At 29.0% G+C, this 23,212-nt stretch overlaps 2 protein-coding genes across 4 annotated transcripts; one reads left to right on the top strand and one right to left on the bottom strand.

Annotated features, from left to right (window-relative positions):
- The first annotated feature begins 1,930 nt into the window (after positions 1-1,930).
- Positions 1,931-3,309, top strand: LOC101497792 (uncharacterized). Of its 3 annotated transcripts, none has more exons than XM_012719075.3 (5): positions 1,933-2,342; positions 2,415-2,465; positions 2,542-2,675; positions 2,777-2,823; positions 2,931-3,309. In XM_012719075.3, the coding sequence occupies exons 1-4, from the start codon at positions 2,016-2,018 to the stop codon at positions 2,781-2,783; spliced, it is 519 nt and encodes a 172-aa protein (XP_012574529.1). In that variant the 5' UTR covers positions 1,933-2,015; the 3' UTR covers positions 2,784-2,823; positions 2,931-3,309. The 3 variants fall into 3 exon arrangements, with proteins under 3 accessions (XP_004488179.1, XP_012574529.1, XP_012574527.1); XM_012719073.3 differs by having other exon boundaries at positions 2,777-2,826; XM_004488122.4 differs by lacking the exon at positions 2,777-2,823 and having other exon boundaries at positions 1,931-2,342.
- A 259-nt stretch (positions 3,310-3,568) lies between these two features.
- LOC101497234 (1,4-dihydroxy-2-naphthoyl-CoA thioesterase 1) lies at positions 3,569-8,000 on the bottom strand. Its single transcript, XM_004488120.4, has 3 exons — positions 7,594-8,000; positions 7,248-7,439; positions 3,569-4,026 (listed from the first exon to the last, which is right to left on the bottom strand). The coding sequence occupies exons 1-3, from the start codon at positions 7,711-7,713 to the stop codon at positions 3,868-3,870; spliced, it is 471 nt and encodes a 156-aa protein (XP_004488177.1). The 5' UTR covers positions 7,714-8,000; the 3' UTR covers positions 3,569-3,867.
- Positions 8,001-23,212: the final 15,212 nt, after the last annotated feature.

The raw sequence follows: 23,212 nt of genomic DNA, 5'->3' as shown, positions 1-23,212 counted from the left end.
ATACATAAGCTATTTGACATTTTGTTAACTATGTAAATTTAAATTTTGTATGCTTATTTAAACTTAAATTGTGTCAACGTACTTAAACTTATATAGATTGCGTAAAGTTACGTTAATTCAGTTTGTGTACAAACGATGATAAATTAGTGGCAAATCACTGAATAATAGCATAACCTAATGAAAACGAAAATACATAGATCAGAATGGGAGAAGATAATCTTTCCACATATGAGGTGCAAAAACGAGAGAAGAAAAATTAATAATAGACTTTGTTGCTTTGATTTGATTATCCGGATAATTTGGTCATTTCAAAAATAATAGAGATGTATGTAACAAAAATATAAATAAGTGTAGTTAAAAAGAAAAAAAAAAGATTAAATGATAAATGACAATTTTAGGTTGGATCTCTTGGATTCGACCGCAGGTAGGGCAGTGCATGGTTGATTTAAAAAAAAAAAATCAAACTATATCCATTTTTAAACCAATATATGGATTTAGATTTATAACTAAATTCATTATTTTGTTTAAAACCGGTTATAAAACCAATTGTAAAATTGGTTATGGTTAAATAACCGATTTCTAATTAAGAAACCCTAATTAAGAAACCGGTTTTGAAAAATTCAATTTTAAAATCGATTTTTCTCAAAACCGATTTAAATTTGATTATTTTTAATATTTATTTTAAAAAAAAAATTTATTCATAGTTTAAAAATCAATTAATTAAAAAAACGATTATTCATATTTAAAAATCGATTATTTTTACAAAATGAAAGCTCAATAAAAAACATACATCAACCATACAATTGTTTTCTCTTGTGATTAAAATTGATTTATTACTAAATTCATTAAGACCACCGATTCTGATTGATACTAGTTTAATAAATTATTTATTACTAAAATCGTAGAAAATACAAACAATTGAAAGTTTCTTCGATCAAATTTAACAATTACTGCATCATAATAAAACCGTAGAAAATACAAACACTTGAAAGTTTATTTCCAATACCGAGATGGACACCATCTCGGTATTTAGTAAATTTAAAATATCTAATTGATTTAATTTATTAATTTTTGTCTTGAACATTTATAATTAAGTTAAGTTTGAACAATATCTAAATCTCAATATCATTTCCAACCTAACATATTAATGTAATATTTTGAAAAAAATTCATCCTTTAAAAGTCAGTAATTTAAGAAATTATATTTAAAATGTTTAGTCTTCCTCAATAAATATTAAATATTTTAATTCATTAACTAATTATGTATGGTTGGTTAGTAATAAATAGAGCTGTCAATTTGACAAATTTACTAATTATTGATCCCATCCCAAATATTAGAGGGATAAAAAACTTTCATAATTAAAAAGCCCCTAGAAATTTGTGGGTTTAGTGGGCCTATAGATCCACTTTTTTTAAAAAAAAAAACGACAAGTTTATTTTTTAATTTTTTTTTTAGAAATAATTTTTTTCTTAAAAATTTCGGATAAATTTTTTTTGATTTTTTTCAACAAAAAATAATTTATAATTTTTTAAATCGAGAAAAAAGTTTGATTTTTTCGAGAAATTTTTTAAAATATTTCTCATCAAAATTTTTGAAAAAAAATTCGATTTAAAATTTTTCTGAGAAAAAAAAAAGTTTTTTAACTTTTTACGAAATAAATAAATTTTAAAAAAATTTCAAAAAAAAAAAATCTCAAAAAAAACAAAATATTGAAGCCTATGAGATGGCAAATCATAATCAATTGAGAGTTTTAAATTTTTAAAAGTTGAATGGATAAAAACTGAATCCAAATATAAAATATAAGTGGATATCCAAATAATAAATAAATGAATTTAGATAGGATTTTAGATTTAGGCGTCATAATTGATTTTTTTTCACAGTTCTAAATGCATATGTGAGTTAATTATTTTTAAGTGGAAAAAAAAAAAAGATTTTTGACCCTCTCCTGCTTCATTTCTTTAAAGCTAAAGCTAAATTAGAATACCAGAATAGTTTTCCAAGTGTGATTGCAAGTAATGCTCCCTCCGTTCACATGCAAAACAGAGTACCTGAATTTTTCCAAAATCATAAACTCAGCATCAATGTCGCTTCAAATGCAATCACACTCTCTACTTTCTTTCAATTTCAACAAATCGCAAATCCTCACGAAAATACACCCCACGTCACTTTCACGCACCCCATTCACCATTCGAGTCAGAAGCTCAACCACCTCGCCACCGATAAATCCACTTTCTTCGCCGTCGCTGGTCGCATCAATACTACCCACTCCGATTTCGATAAACCTAGGGTTTCGTCCGACCCCTGAATTGGGTCTTTTCTCTCACTTGTTAGTTCTCTCCATGGTACAACAAAAATTTCATCTTTAAAAATCAAATAAACGAAACCCTAACTTTGCGTTTTTTCATGTTTTGCAGGCATTTGGTGCATTTTTCTCCGTGGCAGTAATTTCAATTCCAACATTAATGGTAGGTTTTTTTTCTGTTGCAAATTTCAATTGATTTGTTGAAATATTAATCTAATTTTCAATTATTTGTTATAAAGGCTTTTGGTAGATTAGGAGCTTCTGTGAAGAAATTGTCCAATGTTGTTTCTGAGGAGGTACCTGGAACTTTAGCTTCTCTCAATCTTTCTAGTTTAGAGCTCAAGGATTTGACACAACAATTAAGCAGTCTCAGGTAACACACAATTTCATGCCTTTTTTGTATATTATGTTCTTTGTGTAGCACCAACATTTCATATTCAAGGCTTATCCAGTGTTTGATGTCTAACCTGCTAGGTCGTGATATCCGACTCCTGCTAGATCGTGACTCGATACTGGAACATGTGGTTGCACTCAATAACTTTCTATTTTTAAATTATCATTTGTGTTTCTGTCGTGCCTGTGTTAGTATTTTAAAGATCTTTGATCATACTGTGCAAAAATATTTTAGGCATATAGTTTCGGGTATTGGCATTGGAAAGAAGGATGGGAGCACTATCAGATCAAGATACTTTCGCTAGAACAAACCAGACCCGAAGCGTTGAGAACATTGCTTAGGTGTGTACGTTGTGAGCATTTTTGTTTATGAAATTATGCTTGCTTGGTTTGATGCAAATTGCTGAATAGATGTATGCCCTTTTCATTCATATGATGATTTGCATTTAAGTTACAAGCTGTGTATTAAAGTACAATCACAATAAACCATTAGGGCTTTTTAGTTTTGAAGCTGCTTTTGCAAAACAATTAGAAAACCTGCTCTATGAGGGTCCTATGTTGTTCCAGAGGTTCATTAGATTATTGGCATTGAATATTGATTAACTGTTGGCTAATTTGGGTTTTTGAGTTCAGCTAACATTTGTGGTATGGACCATATCAAGTATAGATATTGTCAATATATGTTAATTTTGATGTTTAATGAAATCTACTATACTTTCACATAAGCTACAAAGTCTTTTAAGCCACTAGGATTAAGCCTTGTTTGAATAAATAGCTTAATTAAGCAACTGTATTTAGTACAATAGGTTGTCATATATAAGGGTTTATGTATAAAGTGATTTCCTTAACAAATGATAAAATAAAGTCAAAATATTTAAATAAGCTATAAGTTGTATTCATAAGCTATATGGAGAGTTTATGAATATTAAGTTGTTTGTATAAAATCTCAAACTGTCTCTCAAATAAGTCAATATAAATAGACTCTTATTCTAGTGGCGTGGGATTTTGATAGTATCAAGAACTCATGAGGTCCTAGGTTTAAACTTTATTGCCTCCATAGTACCCAGAAAAAAAGCTACGAAGTCAATCGTGATCCGTATGTATATGCCTCCTTGATTTATTGTAAATTCCATTCAAGCACAGTTGAATATAACTTAAAATCTGATGAATATTTACAGTTTCGCAATTACGTACTTCTTTAGAATCTCGCCAGCATCTTTTGCGTGATCTGGAACAGGCATGTTGCTTAGTAGAGTTACTTTAGAAGATGCTATCAAGGGTCCTTTTTGTGAGTTTGAAGGATCAATCTTCCAGATTCTTACCTCCCACACCTGTCACATAGAAACTGTTATAATATGCTCTTTACACTTAGTGAGCCTCAACAATAACACTGTTTTTATGGTTAAAAGAGATTAGGTAGATAGACTATATAATTAAATTTTTATGGTTAAGAGAAATTAGCTAGATAGACTGTATAATTAAATGAGGGTATTATTACAATAATAATAATAATAAATAATTTGAGATGAAAAAGACATTTCAAACTCAGTATTTTTGTTATGGAAAAGGATTCTCTGCAGTTACTGCATGGTGCAATGACGACTCTAAGCTATCTGATTGGTTTTTTTTAAACTACTTTAAACGTAGTCGTCTAATATTAATTCAATGTCTAACATTGCTTACTGTGTATAGCTGCTTGATTCTGCAAAGGCAAGGAACTCAGGTCTGTTTTGTTTATTACTGCATCTTACATTTTCAAATCAACTGTATATTTTCTCCCAATTTTACTTAATGGGCGGATCGGTGTGCACACGTCAAGCAGATTGAATTAACTTAGTAATTAATGTTTTTAATCCCGTGAAATTTAATCATATTATTTATGAATAAAATCTCAAAGTCTAAAACCCTCCTTAAAAAATCTTCTACTAAGTCTCTAAGTCTTTAATATTAGACCCCTTAATAAATTTTTTAAAGCCCTAAGTTATTATTTTATTATTTTTGTGCACTTAAGTGAGGGATTCATAAGTCCAATGCTTTGTTAATTGATATTTTTTTTTCTATATAAATTTTTCAAATTTATTTTTTTTGAAAAAATTTCTCAAGAAAATTCAAAATATTATTTCTCAAAAAAGATTTTAAATCATTTTTTTCCTACAATCAAAAAAATAATAAACAAAAATTTATAAATTATTTTTTATTGGAAAATTTTGAGAAAAATTGAAAAATATTATTTCTCAGAAAAAATTAAAAAAAATTTGTTTAAATTTTTCAAAAATAAAAAATTTGAAAAGACAATTGAAAAAGTGGACGTATAGATTCTATTAATCCCACAAAATTTGAGGTTGTATTTTTGTTTTGGAAGTTTTCTCTTTTGAGGTTTTTTTTATTATGATTTTTTGTGTGTTTTTAACATGTGCGTTGAGACCAATAATTAAAAGATTTGTGAAATCGACACAAAGTTATGAATTGAGTCTCCTGCACTTTAGAATGGGATTTCTATGACAAAAATAAAAAAAATAAAAAAACTTAGAATGGGACATGAATTGAAAAATGTTAGGGCATTGTGGCTATTGAAGCATCCTCCCTCTCTTTCGCTTTTTGTGGGATAAGAAATATGTTGTCATTCTATTCCCATCTCTATACCAAAAAAATAAAAGAAATGAGGTTCATAAAAATAAGAAATATGATGTCACAAAAAGAGTAATATAATAGTTAATTAAACAGTAATTAAGAGTGTTAATCAAACATATTTGATATGGTGAAATTAATTAAAATTTACATTTATGTTAACAAAATATAACGTTTTAATATTTGACCCATTTTTGAGGTCCCTCCCAGTCGTTTTTGACGATCACACTTAGGGTGATTAAAGTATATAATTGGGCCAATGCTTATTGAGTAAATATTTACTATAAATTATTTCTACAATTATAAATCGATGTTGATAACTATTTTCATTTTCACACAAGCTATTAAAATATGCAAAGAAGAACAAAAATGCTAGAAGTTGTTTTGATTAATTCTCTCAAAATATTAATGTCACAAATAACTTAAATAAACTAACAGAATTATTCTTGATGGACCTTACTTCTGCATGATCACAATTCAGAAGCTTTAAGCATGTAAAAAAAAAAACAAGCAAAAGAGTAGGAAATAAACCAATCACGACGATCCTTTCACGAATAAGAAAATTTCTATCCCAACAGGGGGTAATCTTTCTTTTAGAAGACTTTAGATCTGACTAAAACATCTGTTATCCATAATTGAATGTTCTAAATGGATTGTGGCAAAATGAATGAAATCAATATTTTCCCTAGACATATCCATTTTTACCCTTCCAACTTGTGCTTGAAATGCATAACAAAGCGAACACCAATCATTTTCAGACAAGAGCTTATCCACCCAAACAACTCCAACCTCAAGGATATCCTCAATATAATAGATTAAATATGAGCCAAACAAGGCCAAAGAGGAGTGTGTATAATAAAGATAATATTATATACGAGTCTTTCTCCACCCTACTGAAACTTGCCTAAACCTGTCAAAGTGGTCCATTTATCACTCTATCATGTATATTCTATCCAAAATAAACCACCAACCCACCTTAATTTATGTTTTCTAGTGTTGGTGTCTCAGTCATGGACGGGTAAGGAAACATGGTCAAATACAACCAACTAACTTTCAATAAGAGTGACTATCCACAATGGTGGATTTTTCATTTGGAGATCTACACATTATTTATTTATAAATTTTTTATTCTAATACTTAATAAGCATCCAAAATTCTTCCAACGTAATTTAGTTGCTCATTTTAAATGTCTTATTTAAGTTGTGAATAATTTTTAAAAAAATGATTAGTTGTGTTGATATTGTAAAATGACAAATAATTTAATAATGAAAAAAAAAGACAAATATAACATTTAAAATGAGATGGAGTATTACTAAATGAGTCTCATTAATAATAATATAACTTATTAAATTGGGTCCCAAAAAATGAGGACACCTAATATGTGGTGCTTCCTATTAGGTCCCAACGGAGATGTACTACCTCCTAACTACTACTACTTGTATTAATGAGTAGTATTATGAGTTGGCTTTTGACTTTTAAACTAATTTTCACTCACTTTTAACTTAACTGTCTTGAAATGCTATACATATCCGAATGTCACTCAATCTACTTGCCATTCAGAGTGTTGATTAAAATTATCTGTATAAGAAATAGATAGAGGAGAGGACAGGTAAAGAATGAGTCAAACTCAAAATGGAGTCTTTTGTAAAACCAGAGTAGTCAACAATTCAGAATAGCTACATTAATGCTTAATTAGTATTAGAGTAGTCAATAATATAGGTCATTCATCTTCTAATGGATGATTAATTATTATTATTAATAATCATAAAAGAGATGTAAATGGTGATAATTAGTCACATAATTTCAAATTGCACTCCACAAATACAATTATAGTTTGCAATAGACAGGTCTTAGATGTTTATGCAACAACTATGCTACAACAAATGCAATTTAGAACCATTAAAAGAGATTTAAAGGGAAGTACCTGAATGGTTTTGCCAACATTCAAAGGGGTGGCTTCAGCCTGAATCAAGTCACCAAGCTTTGCTGATTTCAAATGATTGATACTAAGTTGAATTCCTGCAACTCTTGTATACCCAGAAGCAATATGTGCTCCAATACTTGCAAGAGATTCTGCTATCATTGCTGATACACCTCCATGAAGCACCCCAAATGGCTGCCACATCCAAAATCAAATCATTCATAATCAACAACTTTTTTCTTAAAAATAAAAAAGCTTGAAACTTTTTTATGAAAACATTCAGAAACCAAAGAGAAAGTGAAATAATTGTTATAAAAGGCAAAATAAAAATTAAAAATTGGTGTGTGACCTGGCAACACTTTTGGGTAAGATGCAGAGTGCCAGAAACTTTTTGTGGTGTTAAATCTACAAACTCAAATCCAATTGTATGAAGGGGAGCATCCAATTCGGAAGTTTTTGGTTTTTCCATTGATGATGATCGGTTAAAAAAAGCGTATTGTATTCTATGATATCTCTTGTTCACAGATAATGTTATTATATTCACAAATGGGTCAAAGACAAAGGGGGAGTTTGAGGGTTTGTAAAATGTCGTACGATGAATAGTGGAATCATTAAAAGCCGTTCATTCAAAGGGTATTTTAGGTATTAAAAAAAATGAAAGGTGATTAGTAGGTGGTAGGTAAGTCTTTGGAGTTGGTGGAACGTGGACGCTTAAATGGCGTACGTCAATGGCAGCGGAAGACAATTCTAAGATCTCAGTCAATCTTTCTGAAAGTGTAGCAATTTGTATATAATTATGAGTTTTTCGATTTGAATTTAAGATATAATATTCAATTGAATAATGTTGGTTATTATATATTAGATTTATTCTATATCTATATAAGAATATAAAAAATAAATTAAAAGGAAAAAAGATTCATGGAAAAAAAATTCAGTTTTTCAACGTTTTTAAAGCAGGTCTTTGGTCAAAATAAAACTTTATTAACACCGGTCTTGCTGATCAATCGCGTTTTTCTTTTTGTTGACATTAATCTATAGTATTTATTTAGGTATATATTTTATTATTGGACTTAATAACATTGTCAGTGAAAATAATTTTCATTGACAATAAATATAACTTATTGATTGAGGGTTATTAGATAATAAAAGTTATAATTATGTAATAAATAATGATATTAATTGTTTACTAATATTTTTTTTTCTTTATTATATTTGTACAATATTTATTATATGTTATGAAATTAATTAAAATGATAATAAAATTAGGAAAATAAAGATAAAGAAGAAAGAGAGAAAGAGAAGTATGAAGGGTTTTGTATTATATTTTTTTAAATTTATAGGATACAAAATTAATAGTTTACAAATATAGGAATCATCACAGTAATACTAGAAATAAAAGCCTCTAGTAAATTGTAAGGCCACTAAGCATATGTTTGGAATGACATTTGTGATTAAATAATTACGAGTTCGTTGAGTAAGTGAAAGGAAATTTACAAAAAAAAAAAGATTGTTTTAATATATTTTATTCACTTGAACAACTTGTTAGTAAAAGCAATTCAAGGGACTAAATTTGAATTGTTATTCATTTGAAGGACCAATTACATACTGGTAAATGAAATTCACTTGCATAATAGAAAGAATAGAAAGCTGCTGTGGCAATTGAAAAACCTTTCTACAGAGTTGAAATAGGTTGGGTCTATTTAAAAAAATATGGAATTTAATTTATTATCTATTACATACTTTATTTTATTTTAAGGTTTGATATGATCTGTTTAAACGATTTGATATATATATTCTATTAAGAAGTCTATTTTGTGTTAAGGTTAATAAAAATAATATTTTGTTTATTTTTAAAAAAGACTAATATATCAATACAAAAAAGTGAATTTTATTGAACTCATACAAGATCTATTCTTTTTAACTTTTCGCAACAAACTTTTATATATATATATATATATATATATATAGGACATATCACATGAGAACTACTATTTATTGTGAGAAATGAGAACTATCGATATCAACCCTCAAATTAGTTTCACGGACCATATTAAAAAAATTGTAATAAAAGCTCAAGTGAGCTTGTTTTTATGGTATTCACGTCTCAAACTCAATCTGCCCACAAGACTACCAGCCCTAGGCTTCCAGCACAAAAAACTTTCAATCTACCCAATTGCATGTTCTTCAATCAACAACAACACATGTTCTTCCCTTCCCCTAGATGCACAACGCCATTTTTCTACCATCTACCCAATCGTACAACGACATCGTCCTTCAATATCTCATGTTACAATCTTGCACTCTTCCTTCTCTCTGTCAGTTCCACAATCGCTTACGGGATTAAAATGTTTTTTTTCTAGGCAACTTATTGTGATTCTAGATTGAAAGTGTTAATTAATGTTTGGTCAAATTTAATAGTAGGAGTAAAAAATTAAGGTTCACAATTTTAATAAAGAATCGTTTCTTATAGAAATATAAATAGTTTTTTTAAATAGAGAAAATAAAGTGTTTAATATAAAAATATGATGAGTCTTTTATTTTAGTGAAAGTTTTTTCCTTCACCAAAGTTTTAACTTCACCAATTTAATTAGAAATAACTATCGATATCAACCCTCAAATTAGTTTTACGGACCATATTAAAAAATTGTAATAAAAGCTCACGTGAGCTTGTTTTTATGGTATTCACGTCTCAAACTCAATCTGCCCACAACACTACCAGCCCTAGGCTTCCGACACAAAAAACTTTCAATCTACCCAATTAATTGCATGTTCTTCAATCAACAACGACGCATGTTCTTCCCTTCCCCTAGATGCACAACGCCATTTTTCTACCAATCTACCCAGTCGTACAACGACATCGTCCTTCAATATCTCATGTTACAATCTTGCACTCTTCCTCCTCTCTGTCAGTCCCACAATCGCTTACGGGATTAAAATGTTTTTTTTTTTGGGCAACTTATTGTGATTCTAGATTGAAAGTGTTAATTAAAGTTTTGTCAAATTTAAAGACGTATTTAGGTTATCAAGATTTGTTGGAACATAAGTATGTTATAGTGTGAATTTAAAAATGTGTTGAAGTCCCACATTGGAAAGAAATATTTTTGTAAATTTAAGTGAAATGAAACTTGTTTTTTAAAATTCAAGTCCCACATTGGAAAGAATTTTTTTGAAATCTCACTTTGGTAAACTATCATATTTTGTGTAGTTTCAATTCTATACATACTAAAGTCCCACATTGTTTAGAAAACATATGTGACTTTGCTTCCATCACTATATAATGAGTTTCAAGCTATTGTGAACAGCACACCAAAGTTGGATGCTTTTTCAACCTTTCTCTTTTCTCCCTCTTATATTCTGCTCGCCTAATTTCTGAGCCACTTCTCCCCATTCTTTATGTCCCTTCGGTTTTAGAGCGGTTATTATGTCGCAGTCCCTTCGGTTTTAGAGCGCTTATTATGCCGCAATCACTTCGGTTTTAGAGCGGTTATTATGCCCAATCCCTTTGGTTTTTAGAGCGGTTATTATGCCGCAGTCCCTTCGGTTTTTTTTGAGCGGTTGTTATGCCGCAGTCCCTTCGGTTTTTAGAGCGGTTTTTATGCCGTAGTCATTTCGGTTTTTTGAGCGGTTGTTATGTCGTAGTCCTTTTGTTTTTAGAGCGGTTGCTATGTCGTAGTCACTTTGTTTTTAGAGCATTTATTATGCCGTAGTCTATTCGTTTTTTGTCTTTTTGAGCGGTTATTATGCCGTAGTTATGAATGGTCATAGTACCATATTGAGAGTGACTTTAATTTTCATATTGAGAGTGACTTTAACTGCCATACTGAGGGTGTAATTCTAGAACGATTTTCTACGGTGTAGTGGAACTCCGATACAGTGAATCTGAGCTGTTTTATCCTGGGGACTTTGTGGTTGATAGTCTGCCTTGCACAATTTGGGCAGTGCCGCGAAACATCTTAAAGAGAGCGACCTAGTCCGCGACTCAACCTTGTAATATCTTCGGTGGCATAAATTGTGATTTTTAAATAGTTTTTGAAACTCAAAATCCAACAATTTTAAGACGTTTCTTTCTGCCATGCCAACCGAAGAGATTACTGGATTTGGTTATGTTGCCTCTGATTTCGATAAACTGTTTCAATTTGAAGCAACTAGAAAATGATAAAACAGTTGGAGAATTAATCCATAGGAGAATTATGATAAGAATTATATTCTTAATCGACTTGCTGATGATGTGTATAACTATTATAGTTCTAACAATATTGTGAGATATGCTTGAGATACTCTGAATAAGTAAGTTGTGACTGCTACCTAGAGTATCAGATGTCCGATGACAGATACGTGGAGGCTGACAGATCCGTGGAGGCACATGGAGGCTGACAAATTCATGGAGATGGAGGCACACTTCCGTAAAATTCAGAAGATAATTTATGAGATCAGCTATTAAGGTATGTCATTCATGGCATATTTAAATTAAATATTGAAATTTGATATGTCTCTTTTGTTTGAATGTTGAAATCAATAAAATGTCTCTTTATACTTACATGTTGTGTGATTTTAATTTTGACATGCTAGACTATGTGATGTGAACACATCTGATTTCAAAATTAAGTAACTTAGTTTTAATTCTAAAGTTATTGTTAAATGATTTTGAAAAATGTGATTTTTATAGTCACTCTAAAATAAGAGTTCACATAAATATGTAGTTAGAGAATTTGAGTCTTTAGATTTATTACACTTTGACATATGTGAACTTGATGAGACGTTACCAAGAAATGAAAAATAAAAGTGAAACGCTTGACATGTTAAGGATCTTTACAGCTGAAATTGAATTGAAAATCAATTTAGTATAAAGATTAAGAGATTCCAAGTATGATCTAGTTTATTTAATGAGTTTTATAAATTGTCTGGAATTATACATGGAACAACTGCACTATAACTATTTGAAGTGAATGGTAAATTTGAAAGAAAAAAAGGGAATAGAACTCTTATTGAACTAGTTGTTGCTAGTATGTTTAACTCTAGTACTACATCTCATTGGTGTGAAGAAAATATATTGTTTATTTGGTATGTTTTGAATAGAGTTCTTAAATCTAAAAACAAAACATCTCCTTATGAGATAGTGAAGAAAAGACAATTAAACTTGTCTTATTTTCAAACACGGGGTTGTCTGGCTTATGTCAGAATCCCCGATCCCGAGCGAGTTAAACTCGCTAGTAGAGCCTATGAATGAGAATTCATTGGGTATGCGGTAAAGAACAAAGCGTATAGGTTTTATGACCTAAATGCAAAAGTGATCATAAAGTCAAATGAAGTTGACTTCTATGAAAATAAATCCCCTTTTAGAGCGGTTATTATGCCGCAATCACTTCGATTTTAGAGCGGTTATTATGCCGCTTGCGGTTTTTTTAGAGCAGTTATTATGCCGCAGTCCCTTCGGTTTTTTTTAGCGGTTGTTATGCCGCAGTCCCTTCGGTTTTTAGAGCGGTTGTTATGCCGTAGTCATTTTGGTTTTTTGAGCGGTTGTTATGCCGTAGTCCTTTTGTTTTTAGAGCGGTTGCTATGCCGTAGTCACTTTGTTTTTAGAGCGGTTATTATGTCGTAGTCTATTCGTTTTTTTGTCTTTTTGAGCGGTTATTATGCTGTAGTTATGAATGGTCATAGTACCATATTGAGAGTGACTTTAATTGTCATATTGAGAGTGGCTTTAACTGCCATACTGAGGGTGTAATTCTAGAACGGTTTTCTACGGTGCAGTGGAACTCCGATACAGTGAATCTGGGCTGTTTTATCTTGGGGACTTCGTGGTTGATAATCTGCCTTGCACAATTTGGGTAGTGCCGTGAAACGTCTTAAAGAGAGCAACTTAGTCCGCGACTCAACTCAGTACTATCTTCGGTGGCATAAATTGTGATTTTTAAATAGTTTTTGAAATTCAAAATCCAACAAGATCCTAATTTTCTCTTCTCATTTTGTTGCTGTTGATTTTTAATCCTCTAATGGAGAGAGGAATGATTAAAATTTGTTTTGAAGACATTCATTTTTACACGTAATGCAATTTATTTTTCAAAATTTGTTTGTTGGTCTAATTAAGATTTATTTGTAATATGTCTCCATTGGAAAACTTGCATTGAAAAAAGAAAAGATTTCCAATTTGTTTTTAGTTGAATAAGTCTGTGCTTTTAGGTGCTTAGTTTCTTTTTAATTGCTCCAAGTTATTAGACATGTTAACAGAATTGGAGTAATGTTTAATCACATAAACTATTTTGGCATTTGAGTAATGTTAAAAAGGTTTTCGGCATTTGTCAGAGCTTTAGCGCTATTGCTAATGCAATAGATTAACAGAATGTAACAGAGAAGAAGCAAGTAAAGAACTAGAGCATATTATTCAGCTTGCAAATTAAAGGTTGTTGATTGCAATCAGTTGAAGTTGTTTTTGAAATTGAAGATGTAAATAGTACAAATAGATGCATCAACTTCAACTTATTTTTAGTATAATGTACTAGATCATTTGTATGTTATAAACTATTTGGTGAACAATGGAAATGCAACAAAGAAACATAATACAAACTGAAATTGTCACTTGTAAATAGAATCCAACTATCCATAAAACAAACTGAAATTGTCACTTGTAAATAAAAAATTCCAACTAATAGCAAAAAAATAATCCTTCCAAAGTCAAAACTAAAATTATGGAGATGATTTTGATGGACAATTACGACTATCATGATATGCATATTGACCACATGTTTTACAATGTCTTGTTCTTTTTTCTTGTTGATCAATGGCCTTCTCTTTTCCTCCTTTAATTCGTTTGCCGCTCCCTTTTGTCTTTGAAAACTGTGGTGGGTGAATTTTCACTTCTTTAGGAAGATCCACTCCAATAAAAGACTAATTCTTTCGACTTTGTCTGGATAGAATCACCTTCTAATTCAGATAATTGCTTTTTAATGTTAACAAATCCATTAATTATAAGAAGCAATTTTTCCTTACATTGTCCAGCCATATGCATCCACATATATAAGTGATCCCATGCCTCTGAAATGAGTTGCCTCTCATTTTTTGATTCAAACGACCCTTTCAAGACCTTGCCATCAACATAAAAAATAGACTTATTAGTAGCCAGCTTGGTCCACCTATTCAAAAGGTACTTACTCGGCATTTCATTTAAACCTTTCCATTTTAAAACACAAAGTATGTGTCTACAAAGTATACCTTGAGATTGAAACATTTTACATGAACAAGTCGCACTATAATCAGAAGCATTATAAACAACTTCTCGTAATTTACCCTTGGTTTAACTATTATCAAATATATGTATTATATCCAAACCATCATTATGATTCTTATTTTCAACTCCACAGTCTAGAAAAGCAATCCATAACTCATTTTGAAATATGTAAAAGTTTTCACGAGTGTAAATATCCCTACCATGTCTCTCTATACCACGATCTAACTTAAGTTTTGGTAAATAATGAAGTGAATCATTATCTGCAAGCAACTCTTTTTGTCTTTGAGCTTCTATTGCAGACTCAAATCTAATCCAAAATTCCACCAAGCTAATAGTAGAATTCAAAAAGTTACCATATATAGAATGAATTTTCACTTTCTAATCTTGATGTTGTTCTCAATATTCCTCCCAAAAATATATCTGTGAAGTATGCTGGGATCCACATACTTCAAATGTCATACATATGTGAAAGCCATTCATTATTTTCCAACCCAAAATCAATCATGATGAATTTCCATGTTGCTTCAAATTCGTTGGATGTTTCTGAGCCCCAAATACATGACTTAAATTTATTATTGAACTCAACATTGGAATTCAATGAAGGACCTACCTTTTCAGAAACCTTCTTCATAATGTGCCACATACAAAATCTATGTGAAGAACAATAAAAAATCTTCTCTGTTGCAATTTTCATGGCCGAATCTTGATCTGTTATTATAAGATTTGGTTTATGTCCTCCCATTGCATCTAAATTTTTTTCAAATAACCAAATGAAAGAATTAGTTTTCTCATCTGCTAAGAAGGCAGCTCCAAAAGTAACACATTGCCTATGATGGTTCACTCCAGTAAATATGGTGCAAATATCATTGAATATTTGTTTGTTTCATATGTAGCGTCGAAGGATACAACATCCCCAAATAAAGAGTAATTTTTTCGGGAAATACCATCTACCCAGAAAACGTATTTCAGTTGATCTTCAACATCTACCTCATATGCAAAATAAAATGACGGATTTACTTCATGTTTTCTCTTACAGTTATCAATGAATACATATGCATATGAATCTTTAATCAAGGTCTTTAAATCTCTTAAGCAATTTTGTAGATCGCTCTCTGTGTGCAACCAACATTTTCAAAACCACCTAATTGTTCTTTCAACAAGTGGTATGTTTTTGAAGGCCCAATATTTGCTCTACTATATGCATATAATAAACTCTTATGCATATGATTCACTTTTCTTGCTGATCTAAGAAATTGTCTCTTGCTAGGTGAGGCAAGTACATGTGAATGACATTCATGAAATCGAGTGAGCTCATACGTACCTCCCTCTAGCATTTTGAAAGCTACTTTTGCACCACATCCTTCTCTAGTAAGACTTCTCCTCCTATATTTAATTGACACACTTTGTTCCTCATCTTTTGTTTCAACTGGTTTGTAACCTTCTTTCGAACAAACAAAATACTTCCAACGTATGACTCCATTTTTATTTTTATTTTCTGATGAACAACGCACACTAAAGCCAACATTGTGTGCATATGTTTTATAAAACTTCTCACCATCTTCTAATGTATTAAATAGTTGTCCCACTTTTGGCTATAACTCTTCATTGTCACAATGTGGCACCCATTCATTTACCTATTAAAAAAGAACTTAAAAAAATTATAAGTAAAATATAAGTTGTTAAGTACATAAACACCTTCAATAGCATGAAGTTTTGGTTCATCAATTTCATCAAGGCCCAATCTTTAGTTAAGAGAGTAAAAAATATACATATCATATTAGTAATTGAAAAGTTTTTTTTTAAAAGAATTGAAAAGTAAAAACTACTTTGAAACATATATCTAAATTTAATTTATATTCAAATGAAAAACTAAATGTTTGTAATTATTGAATGTGTGGAATATTTTAAATGTTCCTCTATATGTCTAACTTTTGTTAAACCTGTAGGGTAATTGTTGTTATGATTTAAACATTCTTTTAGAAGAGTAACACTAATAGAGCACTATTTGAAAAGTCAATTGAACTTTATAATGTGTTTAATTTTTTTTCTCTTTCTTTGGTTCATTCAACTTAAGGTAGTAAGTTGTTATTGACTAATTCTACGAGTTCTACTTCCTTTTAAATTATAGTGAGTAGTTGTGGTGATTTTTTCATGACTATAATGCTAGATGTGTTTAAATGATTCATTGTCATGTTAGCCTATCTTGCTAAGCCATTTGATTCTTGACATATAGTGCTTAGATAACGAGTGAATTCTTTGAGGGTGCTTAACTAGGTATTTGTTCATTTATTGTTCACCATAAATTTCGAGGACGAAATTTCTTAACGAGAGGAGAATTGTAACATCCCAAAATTTTATATGATAAATATTATATTAAGTTTCATTTATTGATTTATATAATTATTCTATATGTATTTTTTTTAATCAAATGTTTAGTTACTTTATTTTTTATTTAGTAATATATGATTGCGTTATTAAACTTCAGGGACCATATCCTGTTTAATTAGTATTATTATTATTAAAGTAGAAAATATGTCTTGTAACTAATTATTTAAGTGTTTTTTTCTTTCTTTTTTTGACCCATTCCACTCACACATTTGAGATGGGTCAGACTTTCCTCTTTCTAGTAAATTCTAATCACATATCCGCTTAAGTTTAATTGCATATCACTAATCTTCTTTTTTTGGTTTTCTTTGCCTAATAATGTAAACCTAAGGTTCTCTTCCACCAGGATGAATGCGCCGCACCAAATCAACATTCCCATTTCTTCCATATTCTTTCCCCCACTAACAAGTAGCATGGCTGCCTTTCAGGCGCCAAGTCCAATAATTGCTACACTGTCCGTGCCATACCCATCACAGATAGAGCACCTAGTCCCCATTTTTACTTTGAAATTTCCATGGTCACTTTCTTAGACAAATTTCTCAGCCACCACATGCCCTGACAGTGAAAGTACATACCATATTTGAACTCCTCTCGATGTCCCCTTTTATTCTCAATACTCCAAATAGTAAAGCAATGCATTATAAAAATAAGCATCGGTAGAAACCGCCGCCTTCAAGCCCTGACTCCGGCCACCGTGGTGTTGGTCTTAAATAACATAGACCAATTTGGTGATCTACACATTGAAAGTTTTGTCCTACAATATTCGTTTTTCAATTTCATCAATGTTTGTTAAAAAATTGTTTTCATTGTAACTACCTAATTTATTGTTATACTTTATATTATTATTATTATTATTATTATTATTATAAATTAGTGATATTTTCTTATACATGTGTTTCTGGTGGTGTAATAATTTTTATGTGATTGTCTTATTTGTTTGTCTTTATAATTATTTAAATAAAAAACAGTGATCATTGTTACTAAACTTATTTATTTTATTTAAAAATAATGATAATAATAATAATAATATATACTAGTTTTGAATTGCTATTATCTTAGGCCTCATATTTTAGTAGTATTGTTATCTAGATCTTTATTATTTGAATTTATTTATATGATGTATAAATATAAAATTATATTAATTATTTATTAAATATAATAACGATGATGATGTCATGCCATACATAGTCATATAATAGCCTAATAATATCTATTAATAGTCTAAGTAATAAATTGAATTTTCCATAAATGGAATTAATGGACCTATATTAATTCTGAATTTGTAAATTAGAAGTGCCGCCAAATTAGCAAAACCACATACATCTCACGTTCAATCCTTAGAAAACAGTATCAACATAAAAAAAAAAAAAATTGTCATAGAAAAGGCTTAACTTTTATATGGTTCGTATATTTTGCTATCTATACAAATTTTCACGTTCAATCCTTAGAAAACAGTATCAACATGAAAAAAAAAAAAAAAATTCTCATAGAAAAGGCTTAACTTTTATATGGTTCGTATATTTTACTATCTATACAAATTTTCTGTCGTATTATTTTTTTAATTAAATCTTCATTTTATGAATTTGTCAGAAACTATAAAGATTTGGTAGGATCATTCTCCCTCATATTAGTCTCCATCTTATGTCTTTAATCCCCTATTTCCTTTTATTCCTTCCATGTAAACCAACAATTTATTTTCTTTTGGTATAAAACACTTGGGTATTCAAATTATTATTATGCTATATTTATCGATATGCAAATTTGAGAGTCTTGAATCAAAATGAGTACTTGTAACACCCTAAATTTTATGATAAACTATTTTATTAATTAAATAGGATTTTAAATAATTAATTTGATGTTAAAATTATTATAAAATATATGTTACTAAACTTTATGATTAATTTTCGTTATATGAATGTTTTCTATGATGTGTTAGTTTGATACACATTATATTAAATGAGCGATATAAATAATAAATATTTTATTTTATTATATTATATTTTTTTTTGTAAAAAGTAATAGTAGTTTAGTGTAATATTTTGAAGAATAAGATTTTATGCGATTTTACGTGTATATACGCGCACCAAGTTAATATAATATTCTTTTATGCGTTTGACTAATATTAAATATGGATTTAATTATATTTATTTAATTTTAAATATATTTCATTTTAATTACTTATTTTATAAATAATTATCTTGAGATAGTGGTAATATTGTGTTTGATTTTCTTTATTTTTATATACTTATTATGATATTGTGATTATCTATATATATATATATTATGATTTTGTAATTAATATAAAGTGTTGATTTTATATTTATTTATTTTATAATTTTGAATATTCTCTAATGATGATAGTATTTTAATGTGAATATTTTTTTAAAAAAAAAGTATCATTAGGATGATTATTTTGAATTTGAGAGTTTTGATTATTAATATATTTTAAAAGATTAATTACTTTATTTTATAAAATATTAGTTTAGAAATATTAGCAATATTTAGTAATTAAATTATGTAAAAAAAAAGTTAAAAACATTAGTTTTAGTAATTATTAGTTTCATTTAAAAATAAATAAAGGGACCAATGGGTTTTACCCATGTGTGAGCCCTAATTGTTATAAAAAAAAAATAAAAAAAAAGGGAATTGGACGTGCATGTAAAACCAAAGAGGAAACACAACAAAAACCTATCGTTTGGCACCGGTGATCGATAAATGTTCCAGAAAAGTTTCTCCATTTTTGTCTAAATTTCAAATTCGTTATTTTGCACCGTTCATCTTCATCGTAAGTCCGATTTGAGTGAAACCAATGCCAAAATGATCGTATGAAAAGTGGCTATATTATCCACTAATTGATTTTCTGATTTATGATTGGATGAAGGAAAAAGAGTCAATGAACAAAGGCTATTTGCTCGTGAAATCGTATTCGTGTGTGAAAGCGTCAAAATAAGATAAGGGGTGAGAGAGTGTTTGAATTCGTGAGTATAATATAATGTGAGATGAACGGGAAAACCGTATTTTTCAACGATTTATTCGGAGCTCGCTACATACGGCAGTAGCCCTTTGAGTGATAAATTGATTAATGTAAAAATATGGAAATTGTGAGATTAAAATATGGATTAAAAATATTTATAAGGTGTTGATTGATTTAACTTCGTTAAGTATGTGGTATTTGATATTATTGTGATGTTTGATTTATTTTTATTAAATGTGAGATATTTTATATTATTGTCATATTGGATGTCGAATGCATTTTATGTATATGTTTGATTAGATGTGTTTATGTGATGTGATGATAAAAAGTGAATTCATTTTAATAAGTTTATGTGATTATGATGATGTATGATTGATGATAGTGATGTTATAAATTTGTGATGAGTTTATGTGATGATATATAATTAATGATAGTGATGTTGTGAATTTGTGATGAGAATATTGAAGTAACCCCATAGTTGGTGAAATAATTTTATTTGTGAAGTGAAGATTATTTTGTCATCATATAGGTAGAGCCTGACAAGCCTAGTGATTATCGGGAAGTACAACTGAATGAGCCTGATTGTGGCGGTCTGCTGTCGAGCCTTAAGGCAAGATTGTTATACCTTGGAGGTATTCGGGTGGAGAATTACTAGGTGACTTGGTGGTAGCACTCCAAATGTCGGGAGCTATCACACAACACATGTTTACCTCGACTGTCACGTATATGTGTTTCGGGTTGAGTTGAGGGGATCTATGAGGACATGACCAATTTGAATTGTCCGTCCACCAAGATGGTGGCATAGTATCAAGCCTCATAACCAAGTAGTTCAGAGTTAGAATGGTACCACATTGTGAAGTAGAGTCTAAGCTCATGCATAGCATTGCATTTTATTGTGATTAATATGTATCGTGGGTGGTGATAATTTCTCTTAGACGATTTGATGTTATAGTGAAAGTTATTGATTTTTCTTGAGTGATTTTGTTTTTTTAATGTGATATTTTCTTGATGGAATGTTTGTGTAATGATACGGTTCCATTATGAATGATTGCATGTTCTTCTTACTTGTATTATACTGTCATCACAATTTCGAAACTTACCTCCTTTGTTATTTGTGTTTGACTGGCTTGGCCCTGCGTTTGTGAAATCGCAGTTATTACAGGTTAATGAATCTTGAAGTTCAAGTTTGGGAGGAACCACGCTCTGATAGGTGATACTGGGAATAAAGGCTTAAATTGTATTTTACTTATTTAATTTGAAACAAATTTTTGTATGAAAATCTTAGAAGTACTAGTAAGTTTTTCAATTAAATCAAGTAATAATACTTAAATCAAGCTTATTGAGATTACACTATTTTTATGGAGAAAATAAGTTTAAAGTGTTCCTTTTGATTTTTGAGAAACGTTATATCCTAAGTTAAAAATAAATTTTTTTATTTTCTTGGAAATATATTTTTATTTATCTGTTGCAAAATTTAAAGAAATATAATATAAATTATTATATATATTATTTTGAGGTTTAGAGTGTCTTATTAGTAGTATCAGAGCAGGTCGGTCCAATCAGACCGAGTGAGTTATGTGTAAGTTAACATGGTCAATTGTCAACCTTGAGCCAATTGTGGTTACCTATGTTACCTACTAGGAACTAGAACACTTATATGTTATTCTTGTGTTAAGTGTGATGTATTTTTCTATTACAATACATGATTTTTGAAAAATGATTGTTAATTGTTAAATACTTGTTTATTCTGGTTATGTTGTGGATTCTCTTATTTTTTAAGATAATTGTTAACATTCATTACTTACACATCTGGTTTGTATATTTGTTGATATTTGAGTTAATTTGAATTGTTGACATGATTAAGTTAATTACCTTTTGATTGGGCTTGTGGCTTGTGGTTCTAACTTTGATTTGCTATTTTTTTGTTATAGTGGATAGTTAGAAATAATTTTTTTTGATTGACTAACTATATGTTTGAAACTATTAATTTAATTGAGATAATACAAATTATGGAATGATAGACCTTGTCTTTAGTATTCTAACGTGATTATTACAGTTTTGATGTAGAATTCATATTAATAATAATAATAATAATAATAATAATAATAATAATAATAATAATAATAATAATAATAATAATAATAATAATAATAATAATAATAATAATTCTTGAATATTAGAGCTCGGTAGAATTTAGAATTAAAAAAATATGACATTTTGAAAGAGTTAAAGTTGACTTTATTTTGTAAAATGAAAATAAATTTTGTTTAAATTACTCTTGATTATTTAAAAAAAAATAAATTGAGTTGAATTTTTGTTAATTTATAAAATAACAACAATTCTACACTATTGATTTTATTTTATTTCTAAAAATAGCTGAAAATTTACACAATAGTTTACTATGTGTTGTTTTTAAGAAGAAAAAAAAAGTTGTTGTTATGTTGGTTTAGAGGGGGCTGGTGTGAATATTGAATTGTGTGGGTGTTGAGATATTTGTTTGAAATGATTGATTTAATGATTTATGATATTATGAACTCAAGTTTAAGTTGATATTAGAGTTTTAAATTTTAAGAACTCAGTAGTGATTTATAATGGAACTAAAAGAAACGAAAATGTCAAATGATAAAATGTCTACTAATTGAGAAAGAAAAGGAAAAAAAAAAGGATAAAAAAAATTGATTTTAAGGTGTGGGTTTTAATTTTAAATCACATGTTGATGATTGTATCTAAATGATTAATGTTTTTATATTTCTTTTGTATCAATTTAGGACGTTCTTCATGATTTTGAAATAGTATAAAATTTATATTACCAGCAATAGTAATTCTTGAATATTCAAGGTTGGTTGAAATTTTATAATTAGACTTTTAGAAACAACAAAATTGTGAAGGGATTAAAATTGATTTATTTTATAAAAGGAAATATTTTATGTGTGAAATATTGTTGACTTATTCTAGAGAATTAGATTGTGTTGGAGTTGTGTTGATTCTTAAAATAATAAAATAATATATATGTTTATGATGATTTTATTTAAAATTTAGATTAGTCACACAAGAGAAAAGTAAATTACGCCAAGTTTTACTATGTGCTGTTTTTTTTTTTTTAAAAAAAATCTAGAAGATTTGTTGGAAAATATATATATATATATATATATATATATATATATATACATAAAACTATTTTAGAAGTCTTGGTGAGTTAGAAAATTTTGTATCAAATTTTATATACATGATTTGATTTGATTTCAAAATATAGGTTGAAAAAAAATGACTTTAAGAGTTCTTAAATATTTTGAGAGGTATTTTGGTGGTTAAGGTATTGGTGAATTTTTAGTAAATCTTATTGAATTTTTTTAAAAAAATCATAAGATTTATTAAGAAGTAATC

Source organism: Cicer arietinum, chromosome 1, assembly GCF_000331145.2.
Source record: "Cicer arietinum cultivar CDC Frontier isolate Library 1 chromosome 1, Cicar.CDCFrontier_v2.0, whole genome shotgun sequence".
In the NCBI taxonomy this organism is placed as follows: Eukaryota; Viridiplantae; Streptophyta; class Magnoliopsida; order Fabales; family Fabaceae; genus Cicer; species Cicer arietinum.
This window is presented reverse-complemented; position numbering and strand designations above follow the sequence as displayed.